We start from the raw sequence: 20,010 nt of genomic DNA, 5'->3' as shown, positions 1-20,010 counted from the left end.
ACAGAGAAACCCTGTCTCAAAAAACTACAATACAAAACAAAACAAAAATCAGGGCAATGCACTCCTTTAATCCCACCACTCAGGAGGCAGAGGCAGACAGATCTCCAAGTTTGAGGCCAGCCTGGTCTACAGAGCAAGTTCCAGTACACAGAAAAACCTTGTCTGGGGGGAAAAAAATCAAGCCAGGTGGTAGTGGTGAACACTTCAATCCCAGCACTTGGGAGGCAGAGGCAGGTGGATCTCTGTGAGTTCAAGGCCAGCCTGGTCTACATAGTGAGTTCCAGGACAGCCAGGGCTACACAGAAAAATCCTCTTTAAAAACAAAACAACAGAGCTGGAGAGATGGCTCAGAGGTCAAAAGCACTGCCTGCTCTTCCAGAGGTCCTGAGTTCAATTCCCAGCAATCACATGGTGGCTTACAACCATCTATAATGTGATCTAATGCTCTCTTCTACATGCAGTCAGAGCACTGTATGCATAATAAATAAATCTAAAAAAACAAACAAACAAACAAACACACACACAAAAAAACAGCACCAATAAAAAAATCAAAGGGCATAAGGCTGGAAAAATGGCTCAGCAGTTAAGAGCACTGGCTGTTCTTACAGAGGACCCAGGTTGGATTCACAGCACTCACACGAGGGTTCACAACCAGCCACACTCCAGATCCACTTTCTCTGACTTCCAAGGGCACCAATTATACACACATGCAAGCAAAACATTGACACATAGCATAGAATGAATACATCTAATAAAAAAAAAACTCAAATAGTAGCAAATGGATAAAGGCACTAACAACCTAAGTTCAATCCCCAAGACCCACATGGTGGAAGGAGAGAACCAACTCTGAACCATTCCACACACATGCAAGTGTGCAGGCTATATACTTATGACCAACATTTAACTATGATACTTGGAGATGTAGAAAAAACTGGGACTATTATAGAAACTGATGAAGATATACATAAATCACAAAACAGAATATTCCAACGTTCTTTGCCCAGTATCATCTCAGTTATCTCATTGAGAGTTGGAAGAAACAAAAAACTTACTCTGTACAGAAAACTGGAAACGTATGATTTTCTCTTCAAATGTACAAGACGTACAAAGAAAGATCTTGCACACATTCTGATAAGTGATAAATGACCTGAGAAAGGTCAACAGGATAGCTTAGCAGGTAAGGTGCTTGCTATGGAAGCCTAATGACCTGAGTCAAACTGCGACCTGCACATGTGCACATGGCATGTGTACTCGCACAAACATTATATACACACACGCATACAATCTTTTCCAGTGGCTGGAAGACTATCCACTCTGAAATGAGTTCACTATGAGTAACTCACAACTTCTTCAACTCAGTGGCAGTCTACCTTCCTTCATCCCTCCAGTAAGCATCACTGGGGCACTGTTTTAGGAGTTGTGCAGTTGTCTTTGATTGTTTTTCATTAAGTTAAACTTAATGTTTCTTCTTTTAACTTGAGAAAGACAGACAGGCTGAAAAGATGGCTCAGTGCTTTAAAACAAGTACTGCCTTTGCAGAGGATCCATGATCGGTCTGTTCCCAACACCCACCTCAGGCTCAAAACGACTCATAACTCCAATTCCAAAGGATGCAGTACCCTCTTCTGACCTCTCAGGCACCAAGCACACATGAGGTACACGGACTTATACATAGGCAAAACACTCATACACATAAAATAAGCAAGCCTGAAAAAAAACTCTGTAAAAAAATATTTTTAGGGGGGCTGGAGAGAGGGCTCAGAGTTAAGAACACTGGTTTTTCTTCCAGAGGTCCTGAGTTCAATTCCCAGCAACCACCAGTGGCTCACAACCATCTATAATGAGATCTGGTGTCCTCTTTCTGGTGTGTAGGCATGCATGTAGGCAGAACACAGCATACATGATAAATAAATCCTTTTTTTAAAGATTTATTTATTATGTATACAGTGTGATCAGATCACATTATAGATGGTTGTGAGCCACCATGTGGTTGCTGGGAATTGAACTCAGGACCTCTGGAAAAGCAGTCAGTGCTCTTAACCACTGAGCCATCTCTCCAGCCCCGATAAATAAATCTTTAAAAAAAAAAAATATATATATATATATATATTATCCACTCTGAAATGAATATATATATATATTAGAAAAGGTCCATATGTGTACATACACACACACACACACACACACACATATATATATCCATCCACTCTGAAATGAATATACATGTATTAGAAAAGGTCCATCATCTGTAATGTAAGTCTAAAACCAGCCTCAGCTACAAAAGACCCTGTATCAAATATACAAAAGCAAGCAAGGACTCTGGGCAGCAGAAAACTTGCCTTCCATGCAGAACACTATGGACTCATTACCAGCACTACAAAATATCTGATCTTGTGACTTTTCATGTTGAATCTGAGTTCATAAATGCCATATAAAGCTTGCATGATGGCTCACACCTTTAAACCCAGAGCTCAGGAGGCAGAGGCAGATGGGCCTCTGTTAAGTTTGAACCAGCCTGGACTACATAGTGAATTCAGGAACAACTAGAGCTACGTAGAGAGATCCTGTCTCAAAAACCAAAAAAAGAAAAAAGAGAAATCTGAATATAAATCTTCTAGTATGCTGTCTGCGGGTAGTGTTCACAAACAGCTGTCAGACAGCTATCCACAGCCATAAGCACAACTTATGCCTCACCTTCATGCACAGCTCCGCTTTGTCAAAGCCCATCAGCATGTTGATAATGTCAAACCCAGACGTAGATTTATTCTTCTGGTGGACTCCTCGAATAAGTGCACACAAGGTCTGCAGAGATGAGAAAAAGAATTCTTTCAGCTGGGTGTGGTGGCGCACGTCTTTAATACCAGCACTCGGGAGGCAGAGGCAGGCGGATTGCTGTGAGTTCAAGGCCAGCCTGGTCTATAAAGTGAGTCCAGGATAGCCAAGGGTACACAGAGAAACCCTGTCTCAAAAAAACAAAAAAAAAAAAAAAAAAAAAAAAAGAATTCTTTCTAGAAAAGTCTTAAAAGTAGGAGTACACTCTGCAGCCTCCTACTGCATCTTCAGAACTACATCTTGACAAGCCTGATCCGTAATGAGTTTGAAAACAGCCTGGGTGTTAACATATGAAAAATATAGAAATTAATAAACAGCAGCACACCTGTAATCCCAGCACTGGGAGATGGAGGCAGAAGAATAAAGGTACAAGTCTAACAAAAGAACCAACTCCCACAAGTTGTTCTCTGACTCCACAAGTTCATGTGTATAAGCATCCTTACACACACACACACACATACACACACACACACACACACACACACACACACGTACTGAGAATTTCGGTGTCTTTTTTTTTTTTTTTTTTTGAGACAGGGTTTCTCTGTGTAGCCTTGGCTGTCCTAGATTCACCAGGCTGGCCTCAAACTCACAAAGATCCGCCTGCCTCTGCCTCCCTGATTGCTGGGATTACAAGCATGAGCCACTGCACCCAGCTATTTTGGTGTCTTTAAAAACCTAGTTATGGGTCTAGAGAGATGGTTCAGAGGTTAAGAGCACTGGTTGCTCTTCCCTCCAATTCGCAGCAACCATCTATTACGAGATCCAGTTTCCTCTTCTGGTATGCAGGCACATATACAGGTAGAATATACTGGGCCAGAAGGCTGAAGAAGATGCTCCAACAGTATAGAGAGTTTTGGGTGACTATTCAGGTAGAAAACTGTCTCTATCTTCTTTTCATTTGGAAAGCTACTCCTGGCATACTCAGATAATCGAGTTTATTCCTTGTCAAGTCTCTGAGGAACTTGAAGACCACGTAGCTTAGATTTACAATGAAGCTTTATTGTTTAGGGGTTAAGATGTTGTTAGGTCTAGATAGGTGCTCTAAGTTGATAATGACAATATGTGAGGGTGACTGATTTACATTCAGAAATTTAGACGCACCAAGATAGGAAAGATGTCTTCTTCAAGGCTGTCAAATACAAATAGCCAAAACACTAAGAATGCAACATTTATATAATTCCTGATTGTGTCATGGTTCTTCTTGCTATAGGTAACCTATTGTATATATGTGTAATCATATAAATGTATATGTAAAAAAATAAAATAAAGTAATATCAAAAACAGAAACAAACAAACAAAAAACCCCAGTGATATTATGTAGCATGTTTTTGTTTTAATCCCAGGTGTGGATATGGGGCTGCTTCAGATGGTCCACAGCAGCTGACTATTACTCTCGTGCATGCTCTGGCAAAAGTGTGATTTGCCAGCAGAAAATAGTTTAATTGCAGGGACTCTAGAGATGGTATAAAAAGACCAGAACCCCAACAGAGGGGCCATGGCTGTTCCTCCTGCTGGTTCCTGCTCCTGGTTTGTCAAGTGGTTGTTAGAAAAAAGACAGTAAGAAAAAATTGGAGATATCCTGAGAAGATGAAAACTGAACTTGCCCCAAGGATTCAATGCTCCTAGTCAGCAGGAAGTAGTATAAAAAGATCTCAATGCCCTCTCTTCCCCACTTCCTTCTGTCTCTCCTATCTGGTGTTAGGGTGGAGAAGGGTGTGTGGTATAAGAACCCAAATAAAATAGATTTAAAACAAGAAAATGCCAGCCGGGCCGTGGTGGCACACACCTTTAATCCTAGCACTCTGGAGGCAGAGGCAGGTAGATTGCTGTGAGTTCAAGGCCAGCCTGGTCTACAAAGCAAGTACAGGAAAGCCAAGGCTACACAGAGAAACCCTGTCTTGAAAAACCAAACCAAAACAACAACAACAACCAAAAAAAAGCCAACACATAAGAGGATTGATGGGACTTTGCGGCCACCAGCCTAGCTAAAAAATAATGAGCCTCAGGTTCAGTGAACCTGACTCCAGGGACTAGGGCAGACAGTAATAAAGACATACTATTTCCACTTCTGGAGGAAAAAAAGTGAGCAGCTGGAGAAATGGCTCAGACGGTCAAGTGCTTGTCCTACAAGCCTGGTGACCTGAGCGTGATACCTGCAACCAGGTACAAGTGGAAGCACAGAAGCAGCAGCACCCAGCCATCCTCTAGTCTCTCTATGAGCAGTGTGGCATGTACACTCCCCATACACATTATACACGGTTCTGTTTTTATTTTGCTTTTGTTTGTTTTGAGACAATATCTCACTACATGGCCCTAGCTGGCCTGGAACTCCCTAAATAGATCAGGCGGACCTCCACCTCACAGAAATCCACCCACCTCTGCCTCCCAAGGGCTAAGATTAAAGGTGTGCACCACCAAACTTGTCCCCACAATAAAAAAAACTTTTTAGAGATTTTTCTAGTTTATGTGTATGGATGTTTTGCCTGTGTGTATGTCCGTAAAACCACTACCAAAGAAGGCCAGAAATTGCCGGGCGGTGGTGGCACATGCCTTTAATCCCAGCACTCAGGAAGCAGAGGTAGGTGGATCACTGTGAGTTTGAGGACAGCCTGGTCTACAAAGCGAGTCTAGGATAGCCAAGGCTACACAGAGAAAACCTGTCTCAAAAAAAAAAAAAAAAAGGAAAAGAAGGCCAGAAAAGGGTGTTGAATCCTCTGGAACTGGAGTTACAAACAGCTATCAGCTGCCATGTGAGTGCTGGTAACTGAACCCAGGTCCTGTGAAGAGCAACAAGTGTTATAAATTGCTAAGCCAGCTCTCCAGACCCCCACTATTTATTAATAAATAAAAATAACAAGGCACAAAGTAGTTGGGGAAGATACCTAACTCTGACCTACACACACACAAACACATACATACATTAAAAAATAATAATAGGGCCTGGAGAGATGGTTCAGTGGCTAAGAGCACTGACTGCTTTTCCAGAAGACTCAGGTTTGATTCCCATCGTCCACATGGAAGCTAACAACTGTTTGTTCCAGGGGATCCAACATCCTCACATATACATGCAGTCAAACACCAATGTATATAAAATAAAAATGAATAAATTAAAAAAAAAATAGCCGGGTGTGGTGGCGCACGCCTTTAATCCCAGCACTTGGGAGGCAGAGGCAGGTGGATCGATGTGAGTACGAGGCCAGCCTGGTCTACAAAGTGAGTCCAGGACCGCCAAGGCAACACAGAGAGACCCTGTCTCGAAAACCAAAATAAATAAATAAATAAATAAAGCCAAGCATGGTGACGTATGCCTTTAATCCCAGCACTTGGGAGGCAGAGGCAGGCAGGTTGCTGTGAGTTCAAGGCCAGCCTGGTCTACAAAAGAAGACCAGGAAAACCAGGGCTGTTACACAGAGAAACCCTGTCTCAAAAAACAAAAAAACAACAACAAAAAAAAGATGGGCTGGAGAGATGGCTCAGAGATTAAGAGCACTGGCTGCTCTTCCAGAGGTCCTGAGTTCAAGTCCCAGTAACCACATGGTGGCTCACAACCATCTATAACGAGATCTGCTGCCCTCTTCTGGTATCTAGGCATATAGTGTAGTCAGGACAATATATACATAGTAAATAAATAAATATTTTTAAAAAAACAAAGAAAAGAAAGAAAGAATAATAATAACAACAACAATAATAAATAAATAAACCAGGCACAGTGGCACAAACTTGTAATCTCAGGACTCAAGGAAGCAGAGGCAGGCAGATTGACATGAGTTCAAGGCCAGCCTGGTCTACAAGCAAGTTCAAGACAGCCAAGGCTACACAGAGAAACTCTGTCTCAAAAAACAAAAACAAAAGGCAGGCAGGCAAACAAAACCCAACACCTAAAGGCAACCCTAGGCTCTCGGCTTCTGACAGATGAGCTGTGATTTCCTTCCCCTTTAGACAAGCCTCCCCAGTCCCCCAGCTCATACCTGCAGCGCATTGACCACTCGGATCGGATGCTCCTCTCCTAGAGCCTGGATGCAGTGTTGGAACAGACAGTTAATGTTGTCTTTGATCTTCAGTAACTCCTCACCGTCCAGAGACTCCAGCTTGCCTTCCAGATACTCTAAGTTCACCTGCAGACAGCCAGGGCCGAGCAGACTCTCAGCGCAGCACGCACAACACAACTCCAGACAACCCCACCATGCCACCCAGACTCACCTTCATGAGGAAGAGCTCCTCCCAAAACCGAGGACTGCACTTACTGGGGTCCTCCGTCTGAAATCAGAAAATGAATATGTTCACCTTCACTGCCAACTCCAGAAACATCAAAAATACTGTCAACTTTCTTGTCAGATTTAACTTTTTTAAATGTTCTCTTAAACTACAATAACAGAAAAAGAGAACAAAGTTTTCTGTAGGCACTGTGTGTGAATACATATTCTCTACACTAAAAGTAAAACAATAGCTCAAAAGTCTTCCTTTAAATGCTTCTCTTTTGGCAGGGCATGGTGGCCTTTAATCCCAGCACTCAGGAGGCAGAGGCAGGCAGATCGCTGTGAATTTGAGGTCATCTTGGTCTACAAAAGCAAGTCCAGGACAGCCAAGGCTACACAGAGAAACCTTGTCTCGAAAAAAATAAATAAATAAATAAATAAATACTTCTCTTTCTTTTTTTGTTTTTCCAGACAGGGTTTCTCTGTGTAACAGCCTTAACTGTCCTAGACTCACTCTGTAGACCAGGCTGGCCTCGAACTCACAGAGATCCACCTGCCTCTGCCTCCCAAGAGGGATTAAAGGCTGCGCCACCATACCTGGCTAACAATGCATCTTTTTAAATATCTGAAACTGAACTTGTAGAATTCAGGGCACAAAAAGAATTTCATAAGACATCTATCATTAAAAAAAGGATCTTTAAATTATGTAAGAAAAAGAAAGTAAGTAAGAAAAGAAGAAGCTGGGTGGTGTGGTGCACGCCTTTAATCCCAGAACTTGGGAGGCAGAGGCAGGTGGATCTCTGAGTTCGAGGCCAGCCTGGACTACAGAGTGAGGACAGCCAGAGGTGTTACATAGAGAAATCCTGTCTCAAAAAACCAAAAAAGAAAAGAAAAAAGAAAGAAAGAAAAGAAAAGACAAAAGAGGGAGGAAGAAGAGGAGGAAGAAGGGAAAGGAGGAGGAGAAATAATAATAATAATTCCTAGACTCCGTCCTCATTTCAATTGTTTTACCTAGATCCTGGCAACAACGCACAAGATCTCAGCGTCTGGAAGGTAGAAAGAGAAGGATCAGGCGTTCAATGCCATCCTTGGCTACATAATAAGTTTGAGGCCAAGCCTGGGCTATGTGAGGTCATCTCAAAAATAATAATAGTAATAAGCTTTAATAATCAATATATGATGACAAATCTCTCCTATGAGAGCCAGCTCACTATCAGTCCTTGAGCTCTCCTGCTGGACTTGAACTTACTACGCAGCAGAGGGTAATCTTGACCTTCTGATCGTTCTACCTCCCAAGCGGGGTTTCAAGTATGCACTGCCATGTCCACTTTCACAGGGTGCTCAGGCATCAAACCCAGGTGAGCACATCTATAGCCTATACTTGATCATTGTTGTTGTTATTGCTTGTGTTTTGAGCAGGGTCCCATTCTGTAGCCCACAAAAAGCTGTAACTTATTATGTAGCCCAGGTTGGTCTCAAACTTGTTTGTTGGGGGGTGGCATCTAATGTTCATACATGTAAGCATATCCACATTTACGGGGAATACAAGCATTCTAGTTTGCATGTGTGAATGTGTCTGTGGAAGTCAAAGGCAGATGTCCTGTGTCTTCTTCAATCCCTCTCTATTTACTGAGGCAGGGTCTTCAGCGCAGACATCACTGCCTTGGCTCATCCAGCTAGCCATCTTGCCCAGGAGATCCCCTGTCTCTGTCTGTGAGCACTGGGATAACATGTGAGCTGTTTTTAAATGGGTGCTGGGGATCTGACCTCTGGTCCTCCTAAGTACATACACAACAAACAGTTTATCCACTAAGCCATCTCTCTAGCCCCAGTAAGATTGTTTCTGATTAAGATTACTTAGGAGGAAAAAAAAGATTACTTAGGAGGGCTAGAAAGGAGGCTCAACAATTAAGAGCACTGGCTGCTCCTCCAGAGGACCCGGGTTCATTTCCCAACACCCACATGGCAGCTCACAACTGTCATAAGTCCAGCTCCAGGGATCCAGCACCCTCACACAGACAGACATGTAAGCAATGCACCAGTGCACATAAAATAAAATCAAAATGTTATAGTTTTTTTAATGTATTTTATTTAATTTTAATTAATGTGTGTTGGTGTTAGGATGTCAGATCTTGGAGTTACAGACAGTTGTGAGCTGCCATGTGGGTATTGGGAATCGAACCTGGGTCCTTTAGGAAGAGCAGGCAGTGCTCTTAACCTCTGAGCCATCTCTCCAGCCCCTTACGTTATAGTTTTTAAAAAGATTATTTGGACTAAAAAACTGAAGAGGCAAAGCTAGCTGTGGTAGTTCATTCCTGTAACTGCAGTGGCAGGATGATCTCTGTAAGTTTAAGGACAAATTGACCTACATAGTGAGTTCCAAGCCAGCCTGAGCTACATAGCAAGACTCTCGTCTGAAAACAAAGGGCAAGCCAGATGACTCAATGAGTAAAGGAGCCAAGCCTGATGACCCGTGTTCAATCCTCAGAATTTAAGCAGTGGGAGGACCGCTGCAAGTATCTTCTGGCTCCATGCATGCGCCATGGCTTGTATTCCTCTGCACTCTTGCTCAAACACATATATGTGTACTCAACAGAATGACAAACAGATAAACACAATCTTAAAAATATTTTTCAAGAAACAAGGAGTCAATGTAGCTGTGCAGGGTAACAGGACTCCAGGCCTTACCATGAAAATCTCATCATACATCAGCACCACCTTCTCCTTTAGTGGCTTTTTGGAGGCTGAAGATTTCCGGAGCAAGCCTCCCCGTTTCTCTACTTGTGCCATGGCTAGAGAACCTGTGGGGTAGGGTGAGACACATTTTAGGACAGTGAACATGTAGTACCATAATAGAAGAAATGTGTCGAGATGATTTATTCAAACCCACACAACAGCCAGCACCAAGAATATACCTAACATGTGGAGCTCGGTGGCACACACCTTTAATCCCAGCGCTCAGGGAGGCAAAGGCGGGCAGATCTCTGAGTTCAAGGCCAGCCTGGTCTACAAAGCAAGTCCTGGATAGCCAAGGATACACAGAGACCCTGTCTTGAAAAACAAAAATAAACAAACAAAAAATATCTAATGCAAACATGGACCCAGTACTACTGATGTGTAAGTCAATGTAGATTTATCAACTGTAACTCTGTAACAAGTACATAATGGGACAAGCCATGCATGTACAGAATCACAGAATGCATTCCTCTCCATTTTGCTATGAACCAAAAATGCCTCTAAAAATAAAACACATTTAAAAAATAAAAGTCAGAGCATTAGTGGCACATGTCTGAAATTATGGGGGGGGGGAGCAAGGGAAAGAGGAAGAGGATTAAAGGTCCAAAGTCATCCTTAGCTGCACAGAGTTCAAGGCCAACTGGAGCTACATGAAACCCTTGTCTTTAAAAACCAGAAGGAAAGAGAAAGAAACAGAGGGAGGAAGGGAAGGAGGAAGGGAGGAAGGGAAGGAGGGAAAGCAGGCAGGCAGGGGCAGTCCCAGAACACTTTAGAATACTACAGAATCTACTCAAGTATCTTTCAAGGAGAGTATTTTTAGGAAGAAGAAATGATAAATAACTGTGACACATCTTATACATTAGTCCAATTACCCCTTCCCCCGACCAAGTAATATCAAGACTTGAAATAGTACTTGACCTATAGCACAATACAGTCTAAATTCTTAAAGTGAGCCAGTGGATAAAGCTGAAAGCTGATCTAAAACCAAACATTAAAGTATAATAACTAGCTCCATATATAATAAATCTGGCGACATATTTGAAGATAAAAGAAGCAAGGGTGCAAAGTGCACACTACCCACAGAGCGACGGTGAAGCTAAATTTCAAATATTGATCGCGCTGAGGACCATTAGGGCAGGAAGTGCACTACAGGCTGTGTGTTCCATCGACTTCCCCGAGTAAGCAGGCCCCTCAGCACTGCGAAGCTCTTGGCCTGCACTGCCTCGTAAATCACACTGCACTTGACTGTCTTCAGAAATCCCTCTGCAAAGAGACTCGGCAGAAGACAGCAGTCAAGAAGCCAAAATAAATCTGATTTCAAAATACTAATATACCGCTCTTAAGACTTAATTGTAAATATTTCTAATACCACTGTAGATCAAACTTGAACCTATTTTTCAGTTCTAAAATCATGCCCAAGTCTTCACATCTTACTTCAAGGAACTCTTAAATTTTTTTCAACTGAGACTTGAAATCCCAGGGGACTCCAGTGCAGATTTACACATATCCCCTCGGTCTCTGATTTATTTTATTATTAGCCAAGTTCCCTCTCTCTTAAATCCTAAACTCTGTGTAAGGAATCTAAGCCTACAAACAACAAGCAGGGGTGTTGAAGGATGGTCTGATGTATTTTGATGCTAATTACTGCTTGCTGTCTAACCCACCTTTTGCTTAATAAAGACATCCCACTTGGGCAGGGAAAGGGAGATGGGGGGGGGGGTGCCAGGACGGGGCGCTAAGAGAGAGAGGAATTCTGGGAAGAAGAGAGACTGCCACCAGGAGAAAGGACAGAGACCTGAAGAGAGGAGAGGAAGGCTGCCATGGGTTAGATGGAGGAGACGCATAAGGCTGGTGTGGACAGAGAATCCGGCCCAGATGAAGAACATGAGCAAGTATTTGGGATTATGGATGGGAGGTAGCTTGATAGAAGTGATTAGAAACAGACGGCCTGGGATTGAGGCAGGGATTCCATGCCTGCCCCACTATGGGAGGTAGTTTAGAGGATTGATATCTGCCCTGCCCCAGGTTAACTAAGGCTATTTTAAAATGTAACAAGTTTCTGTGTCTTAACTGATCTCTAGCCGGGAGTACTGATAATACATGTAATTTTAAAAACAACACGATGGGTACTAGGGAAAGCCTGATTTTATTTCTAGATAAATCCAAATCCATTGAACTAATTTTGTAAAACAAATTTTGAAAATATACACTACCTCTCAAATCCACAATTCTACTTAAATAAGCGGTGCGCCCAGCAGTACAAAGCCTCTACCTTAGATATCATCTTGCCCTATTACATCAGCCAGAAAGGGAGATTCCTACCTTTGACCATGTACACCAAGCACAGATAACTTCTCCAAGCTGCTACAAAGCACCTTTAGCATAAGGACTAACTACATCATATATTTCTCTTAGAAACAGTTAGTTCGCCGGGCAGTGGTGGCACACGCCTTTAATACAAGCACTTGGGAGGCAGAGGCAGGCGGATCACTGTGAGTTCGAGGCCAGCCTGGTCTACAAAGTTAGTCGAGGACAGCCAAGGCTACACAGAGAAACCCTGTCTCAGAAAAAAAAAAAAAAGGAAACAGTTGGTTCGTGGGACTTTGTTTACCAATTCTGAAATAAACAGAAATACTTCTCAAAAGTCATTCATCTGGTCAGACATAGCGTTGTACGCTTACAATTCAATTCAGCCTGAAATATACATAGGAAGTTCCAAGCTGGCCTAAACTACATAGGGAGATTCTGTTTCAAAATCCTGGCCAGATGGGCAGATGATATGGTTCAGCGATAGAAAAATGAATTCATGATCATTCGCAGTAACAGCAAGTTAAAGGCCAGCCTGGTATACACAGGTGCTGAGTTTAACAGTATTAGCAGCAATTAAAAAAAAGTTCTGGAGGAGCTGGCGAGATGGCTCAGTGGTTAAGAGCACAGGCTGCTCTTTCAGAGGACCCAGGTTCAACTCCCAGCACCCACATGGCAGCTCACCATTGTCTGTAGCTCCAGGTTATCTGACACCCTCACACCAATGCACACAAAATAAAATTTAATAAATTATTTTTAAAAATAAGATGATAAAATAAAATAAAGTTCTAGGTCAGACCTAAAATTGTAGCTAAGACCTATCTGTTATTTTACTAAGCTTTCAAGTTCTACTAAAATTTAGAGAAAACAGAGAAGAAAAAAACTGAAGACTCAGACAATTTCCATTATATTAATCACAGCTTTGTCTTAAAGCATGAAATACAGTTCCTGGTCAAAACAGTCCTGTGTGACTTAACCAAGTTGTCAAGAGGAGGACAGCCTTATGTAGGGGCGATAAACCGGGACTCAAGAGAGTCCTAGTTCAAACAAACAAACAAACATAAACAATGCAAATCTACTCGCAGTAGTTACAGATCTCGGATGTGCTCAACTTCAAGAGTTGATTAGCACAAGCTCCAAGCTCTTGTTTACAAACATTTCCCTATGAGACTCTACGACGGGGTTACAGCCATTCAATGTCCACTCCAAAGCTAATAAACTCTCTATTTCTGGATCAATACTTTTTAATAAGCAAAAAGGTAATAAAAGAGGAAGAGGAAAATAATTCCAATCCAAAGAAATTATTCTCCTCACTCTCCTTCCATTTGAGCTGAGAAGAAAAACAGCCAAAGGTCTCGACTCAGGCATCTGTCATCACGAAGGCAGCGTAATTTGCACAGCAAACCGCCAGAGAAGCGTCTGGACACTGAGAACATAAAGCCTCCTCCTATCAGCACTCAAACTCCACCATGGAATTCAGCAAACTAGGGTTTTGGAGTGAGAGGCTGTAAGAAGTGTACATTTCAGCCAGGAGTGGTGGCACAGGCCTTTAATCCTAGCACTTGGGAAGCAGAGGCAGGCAGATAGCTGTGAGTTTGAGGCCAGCCTGGTCTACACAGGTGTAGGCCAGCCAAGGCTACACAGAGAAACTCTGTCTCGAAAAACAAAACAAAACAAAACAAAACAAAAAGTGTAAAATTCTCACAAGTTTTTCTTTGGATCTCAAAATTTAAAATTAAACTTGAAATAACATATCTTGGGGCCAGAGAGATGGCTCAGCAGTTAGGAACACTGGCTGCTCTTTCAGAGCGCACATGTTCAATATCCAGCACCCACATGGCAGCTCACAACCATCTATAACTCCTGCCTCAAAAAGATCCTATGCCCTCTTCTGGACTCCTCAGGCACCAGACACACACATAGGTAAGTAGGAAGGTAGCTTGGTAGTGCTGGGATCACAGGCGTGCGCCACCACACCCAGCTTGAAACTTTTAAATTTAAAAAAAAAAGTATCTTGGGGCCAGAGATGTGACTTAGTTGGTAGAAGGTATCAGGTTCCAAATGACTTGAGGCCAACCCAGACTACAAAAAACCATGAATAAACCCCAAACCTACCACCACCACCCCAGAAAAAAAATTTTAGCTGGGTAAAACAAACCAACCTACTTTAACCAAATGTGAAGAAAAGTGTTCAAAGAAAGAAAGAAAGATGTCCTAAAACACCTCAATCATATAACAAAAAAGCTAAAGCAAAATTTTCTAAAGAGAGACTAGAACTAGCCCTAGGCGTTGGTGGTGGCGCACACCTTTAATCCCAGCACTCGGGAGGCAGAGGCAGGTGGATCGCTGTGAGTTCGAGGCCAGCCTGGTCTACAAAGTGAGTCTAGGACAACCCAGGCTACACAGAGAGACCCTGTCTCCAAAAAATCAAAAGAGAGAGAGAGAGAGAGAGAGAGAGAGAGAGAGAGAGTGAGTGCACTGTGGCTTAGTGGTACTTGCCTTGCCTGACATATGTAAGGCCCTGGGTTCAATCCCTGTCACCACAAACAAACTAAGTAAAGGTAAATAAATAGGAAAGAAGGAGAAACAATAAAGGTGAACGTACCCATGATTTGGACAGTAAAATATATGCACAGAGTACTCAGTCATTTATTCGTTCAACAAATACATAGCAAGCATCCTTCAGGTGTCAGAGAGCAGGGATGCAGCAGAGAACAGAATGAAATACATAGCAAGCATCCTTCAGGTGTCAGAGAGCAGGGATGCAGCAGAGAACAGAATGAAAGGATACCTAAGGATAGAATTTTCATCCAAAAGAGGGAAACAACTGAGGCAACTGCAGTGCCCTGAAGGCAGATTTGCCTAAGGGACTACGTCAGGAGATTAAAGTGGGTCTCAATGAGAAAGCGGTACTAGGCTCAAATAACAGACAGAACCCACCCCCCTGAACCCTTGCAAAGAGCATTAAAGATTGAGGGAAAGTCAGGCGCAAGAGACCCCAAGGTCTGAACATATTAATGTATTCAGACAGAAACCCTGGAACGGTTTGATTTGGTTTGGTTTTTGGTTCGGTTCGGTTTGGTTTTTCAAGCAGCATTTCGCTGTGCAGCCTTGGCTGCCCTGCACTTGGTAAACCAGGCCAGCTCACAAAGATCCACCTGCCTCTGCCTCCCAAGCGCTGGTATGGCAGACATGTGCCACCACATTCAATTTATAGGAGGTGCCTTTTTGAAAAGTTGCTGTAAAGGTTATTGAAGAGGTGATTTTTTTCTTCTAAGTTGTTTGTGTTTGTTTTATGGAGGGCCTTGCACATTATAGACACGTGCTCTAACACCGAGTTACATAACTGAATTGTTCCCCATTTCATTTTTCTCGTTTTGTTTAGTTTTTGTTTTTGGAGACAGGGTTTCTCTGTGTAGCCTTGACTCACTTTGTAGACCAGGCTGGCCTCAAACTCACAGCGATCCACCTGCCTCTGCCTCCCACATGCTGGGATTAAAGGCGTGCGCCACCACACCCGACCCTCTCTCTTCTTTATAACCTGACGCTGCCTAAATTTGAATTACTTGCCCTAAGTAAGGTGCACCAATTGAAACGGGTCTTTCTTGGACCACCAACTACTGAATAATGACACGGAGACATTTTATTATTAATGAAAGCTTGGCCTTAGCTTAGGCTTGTTTTCAACTAGCTCTTATAATTTAAGTTAACCCCTTTATACTAATCTGTGTTTGCTGTGTGTCTCTTGACCTCTTTTTGTCTCAGTTCTGGCACCTCTTTCTTTCTCTTTGTCTGGAAGGGGAATCTCCAATGCTTGATTCTATCCCAGAGTTCCTATCTGTGCCCGGAAGTTCTGCCTATGCTCTTCTGCCTTTGCTATAGGCTGTTCAGCTCTTCATTAAACCAATCAGAAGGTGTTGGAGGGAGTGTTTAAGGCAGAGCCAGGCCTGCAGGAGCCTTTGCCTGGCTACTCCCCATTCCAGAGAGGCCCTGGGTTCTGTTCTATTCCTAACACTGAAGAAAAAAAATTTAGTTATCTGCTTCCTATACTCTTCTGAAGACCCACCACACACATCACTAAGAAAATGTAGGCAGTCAGGTGGTGGTGGCACAAGCCTTTAATCCCAGCACTCGGAAGGCAGAGGCAGGAGGATCTCTGTGAGTTCAGGGCCAGCCTGGTCTACAGAGAGAGTTCCAGGACAGCTAGAGCTGTTACCCAGAGAAACCCAGTCTCGAAAAAAAAAAAGAAAAGAAAGAAAAAGAAGAAGAAGAAGAAGAAGAGGAGGAGGAAGAGGAGGAGGAAGACGAGGAGGAAGAGGAGGAGGAGGAGGAGGAGGAAGAGGAGGAGGAGGAGGAGGAGGAGGAGGAGGAGGAGGAGGAGGAGGAGGAGGAGGCGGCGGCGGCGGCGGCCGCCGCCTGGAGAGATGGCTCAGAGGTTAAGATCACTGACTGCTCCTCCAAAGGTCCTGAGTTCAATTCCCAGCAACCACATGATGGCTCACAACCACCTATAATGAGATCTGGTGCCCTCTTCTGGCCTGCAGGTGTACATGCAGACATAACATTGTGTACATAATAAATAAAGACAAAATAGAAGAAGAAGAAGAAGAAGAAGAAGAAGAAGAAGAAGAAGAAGAAGAAGAAGAAGAAGAAGAAGAAGAAGAAGAAGAAGAAGAAGAAGAAGAAGAAGAAGAAGAAGGAGAAAAGAAAAAGAAACTGTAGGCTTCTCTACCTGCACTCAACTCTTCTTTTCAAGCTACCCTCCCATTTGAAAGCCTAAGGACTTAGCTTACTTCCACATGATTCCTGGCATAGGTTCTCTTACTCGCACAGACAACAGGTACCCCACTTCCAGCCCAAGTATGGAACCCCGTCTGCTTTACTCCATCTCTTCTGCTATTCACCCAGGCTGCACCCAACTAGACTAACCAGTCAGATTTTTACTGCTAGTTACTCCAACTCCTTCTTCAAAATGAAAACACACTCGGAGGAAGGATAGCAGGCTATCAATAAGAGGCTTGATTCCCTATGATCACATAGAGGGGGAGGAGGTCCCCCTCAGTCACAGTCATAGGGGAGGGGAAGCGGAAGGGAGGGAGGAACGGGAGGAAACAAGGGATGGGGTAACAATTGAGATGTAATATAAATAAATTAACAAAAAAAGTATTTTAAAAAAAAGAAAGAGGACCTGCGTTCTCTGTTTGTTTTATTTTGGATTTTGTTTGGGAGGGATGGGGTGTTGAGACACGGTTGCTCTGTAGCCCTGGGTGTCCTGGAACTCACTCTTAGACCAGGCTATCCTCAAGTCACAGAGATCTACCTGCCTCTGCTTCCTGTATGCTGGGATTAAAGGTGTGCTCCGCCACTACCCAGTTCAGGTCTACAATTCTTTTTTTTTTTTTTTTTTTTTTGGTTTTTCGAGACAGGGTTTCTCTGTGTAGCCTTGGTTGTCCTAGACTCACACTGTAGACCAGGCTGGCCTCGAACTCACAGTGATCCGCCTGCCTCTGCCTCCCAAGTGCTGGGATTAAAGGTGTGCGCCACCACGCCCAGCCTTTTTAAAATTTTTTTATTTTTGCTTTTTCCAAGGCAGGACTTCTCTGTGTAGCCTTGGTGTCCTAGACTCGCTTTGTTGACTGGGCTGCCCTCAAATTCACAGCCATCTGCCAGCCTCTGCCTCCCAAGTGCTGGGATAAAAGGTGTGCATCACCACGCCTGGCCCAGGCCTGCAATTCTTGAAGCTATCTTCCTGAAATCCTTCATTGAGAGGACAGAAAACTCCTTTTAATCTATCAGTGTTCTTTTAATTCTTGGATGTAGAATTCTTCAGTCACTCCTCCTTATCTTCAGAGCACTGCTTCCGTTTTGTGGGAGGTGATATACGCTAACACACAACACTACTGAGAACCTACTATTCACTTGGCACTATTTTTTGTACTTAAAATACTCTGCATTTACTCTTTACAATAATCAGATAAAACAAGTACTGCTGTCATAGTTTTATATGAATTTTACTTTGCCCAAAATAACACAGCTGGCAAATAGTAAAGACACTGAATATTCCTTTCTGGTTAGAGTAAGGAGATGGCTCAACAGTAAAGGCACCTGCAATAAAGCCTGACGCCCTGAGTTGGGCCCCAGCTTCCGCATGGTGAAGACCCACCAGGTGTCTTCTGACCTCCACATGGACATCACAGCATGAATGCACCCACAGACAGGAACACATACAGACACACTAAATAAAACATGCACAGTTCAAATATATTTTAAAAGACTGTCTTGTGCACAAAGAAAAGCAGATGCTAGGAATAGTAAATGATTAAAAAGCAGACTGGGTGAGTTGTAACCTTAGGGAGTGAGTGAGCAATGCTTAACACTGAATTCAGGACTCTGAACATGCACAAGCACTCTACAACTGATCTGCATAAATCTCCAGACCTAAAGTTTTAATTCTAAGTCCAAACTAATCTATAAGATCAAAATTCCCAGTTCATCCAAAAAAGTCCACTAACTCAAGCCAGCTCTTGAAAATCGCCATCTCTAGTTTCTCGATGAGGACAGAAGCAGGCTGATGAAGTACGTGAGCCAATGTTCAAACTCTGTGTATGCTATAAAGTGCTTTACCTCAGGCTGTGTTTAGTTTGTTTTTAAAAGCAGAAGTAGGGGATGGATGGCAAGATGGCTCAGTGGGGAAAGGTGGCTACTGCCAACACTGCTGACCTGTGTTCAAGTTGAGAAACCCACAGGGTAGGAGGTAAAAACCAAGCCCAGAGAGTTGTCCTCTGACCTCCACATGCATGCAATGGCACAAGTACTCACACACATAACACAAAATGAAATAAAATACATAGGAGCAGCCAGTGGTCCAACCTTTATTCCCAGCACTAGGGAGGTAAGAGTCAGGAGGATCTCTGAGTTCAAGGCCAGCCTGGTCCAGGACAGCCACAGGTGAGCTATCTTCAAAGAAGTGAATTAGAGCTGAGGATTTAGCTCATCAGTAAGGTGTTGTGTCCAAGACTCAGAAAGTTAGACAGACAGACAGGACTTACTAAACTGTCCAAACTAACAACATAAACAAAGAGATTTATATATAAAGTAGGCGTTAATTCCAGCACTTGGGAGACAGAGACAGGCGGATCTCTGAGTTCCAGGTCAGCCTCAAAACAAAAAATTAATAAATAAAAAAGAGAGATTTATATAAACATAATCACCTCAGAATCTCCTTCAAGTATCTTACACAAGAAGTAAGGCTGGCCTTCCTCAAACAATACAATGCTATTCTTCTCACTTCCTTTCTGTTAAACTGCGTAAGTTCATTAATAGCACCCACCTAGAGATAAATGAAACAAGGATGTAGCTCAGTGGAAATGTGCTTGCTGGAAGAAAAAAATGAAAGAGTGAATAATACAGAAGAAACCACACTGGGCGTAGTGATGCACACACCTTTAATCCCAGCACTCAGGAGGCAGAGGCAGCGGATATGTGAGTTCCAGGCCAGCCTGGTGCACAAAGCGAGTCCAGAAGGTTGGAGAAACAGCTCAGTGGTTAAGAGCACTGGCTGCTCTTCCAGAAGACCTGGATTCAATTCCCAGCACCCACATGGCAGTTCACACCTGTCTTTAACTCCATTTCCATGGCTTCTGACACCCTCACACAGACATAAATGCAGGTTAAACATAATGAACATAAAATAAAAATAAAGCGGGACATGGTGGCACACACCTTTAATCCCAGCACTTGGGAGGCAGAAGCAGGCAGATCACTGTGAGTTGGAGGCCAGCCTGGTCTACAAAGCAAGTCTAGGACAGTCAAGGCTACACAGAGAAACCTTGTCTTGAAAAACCAAAAAAAGAAAAAAAAGAAAAAGAAAAACCAAAATAAATAAATAAATAAATAAATGGGAGAGAGGCTACATAATCTTAAAGGAAGTCCAAAG

At 43.0% G+C, this 20,010-nt stretch overlaps 1 protein-coding gene across 2 annotated transcripts in view; it reads right to left on the bottom strand.

The window, feature by feature from the left end:
• The window catches only part of ARMH3 (armadillo like helical domain containing 3), a 187,722-nt gene that overhangs the window by 161,939 nt on the left and 5,773 nt on the right, over positions 1-20,010 (bottom strand). Inside the window, exons 1-5 of one of the 2 annotated variants that reach the window (XM_084773444.1) lie at positions 19,286-19,305; positions 9,720-9,832; positions 7,036-7,092; positions 6,804-6,950; positions 2,695-2,802 (exon numbers count right to left, since the gene is read on the bottom strand). In XM_084773444.1, coding sequence (XP_084629570.1) covers positions 2,695-2,802; positions 6,804-6,950; positions 7,036-7,092; positions 9,720-9,821 — 414 coding nt within the window. In that variant the 5' untranslated portion in view covers positions 9,822-9,832; positions 19,286-19,305. Of the gene's footprint in view, positions 1-2,694; positions 2,803-6,803; positions 6,951-7,035; positions 7,093-9,719; positions 9,833-19,285; positions 19,306-20,010 lie in introns of those variants that run through there. The other variant, XM_084773443.1, reaches the window with a different exon arrangement.

Source organism: Acomys minous (assembly GCF_964271855.1).
Source record: "Acomys minous genome assembly, chromosome: 2".
Taxonomy (NCBI): Eukaryota; Metazoa; Chordata; class Mammalia; order Rodentia; family Muridae; genus Acomys; species Acomys minous.
Note: the sequence above shows the minus strand (reverse complement) of the source record. Positions and strands in the feature narration are given on the sequence as shown.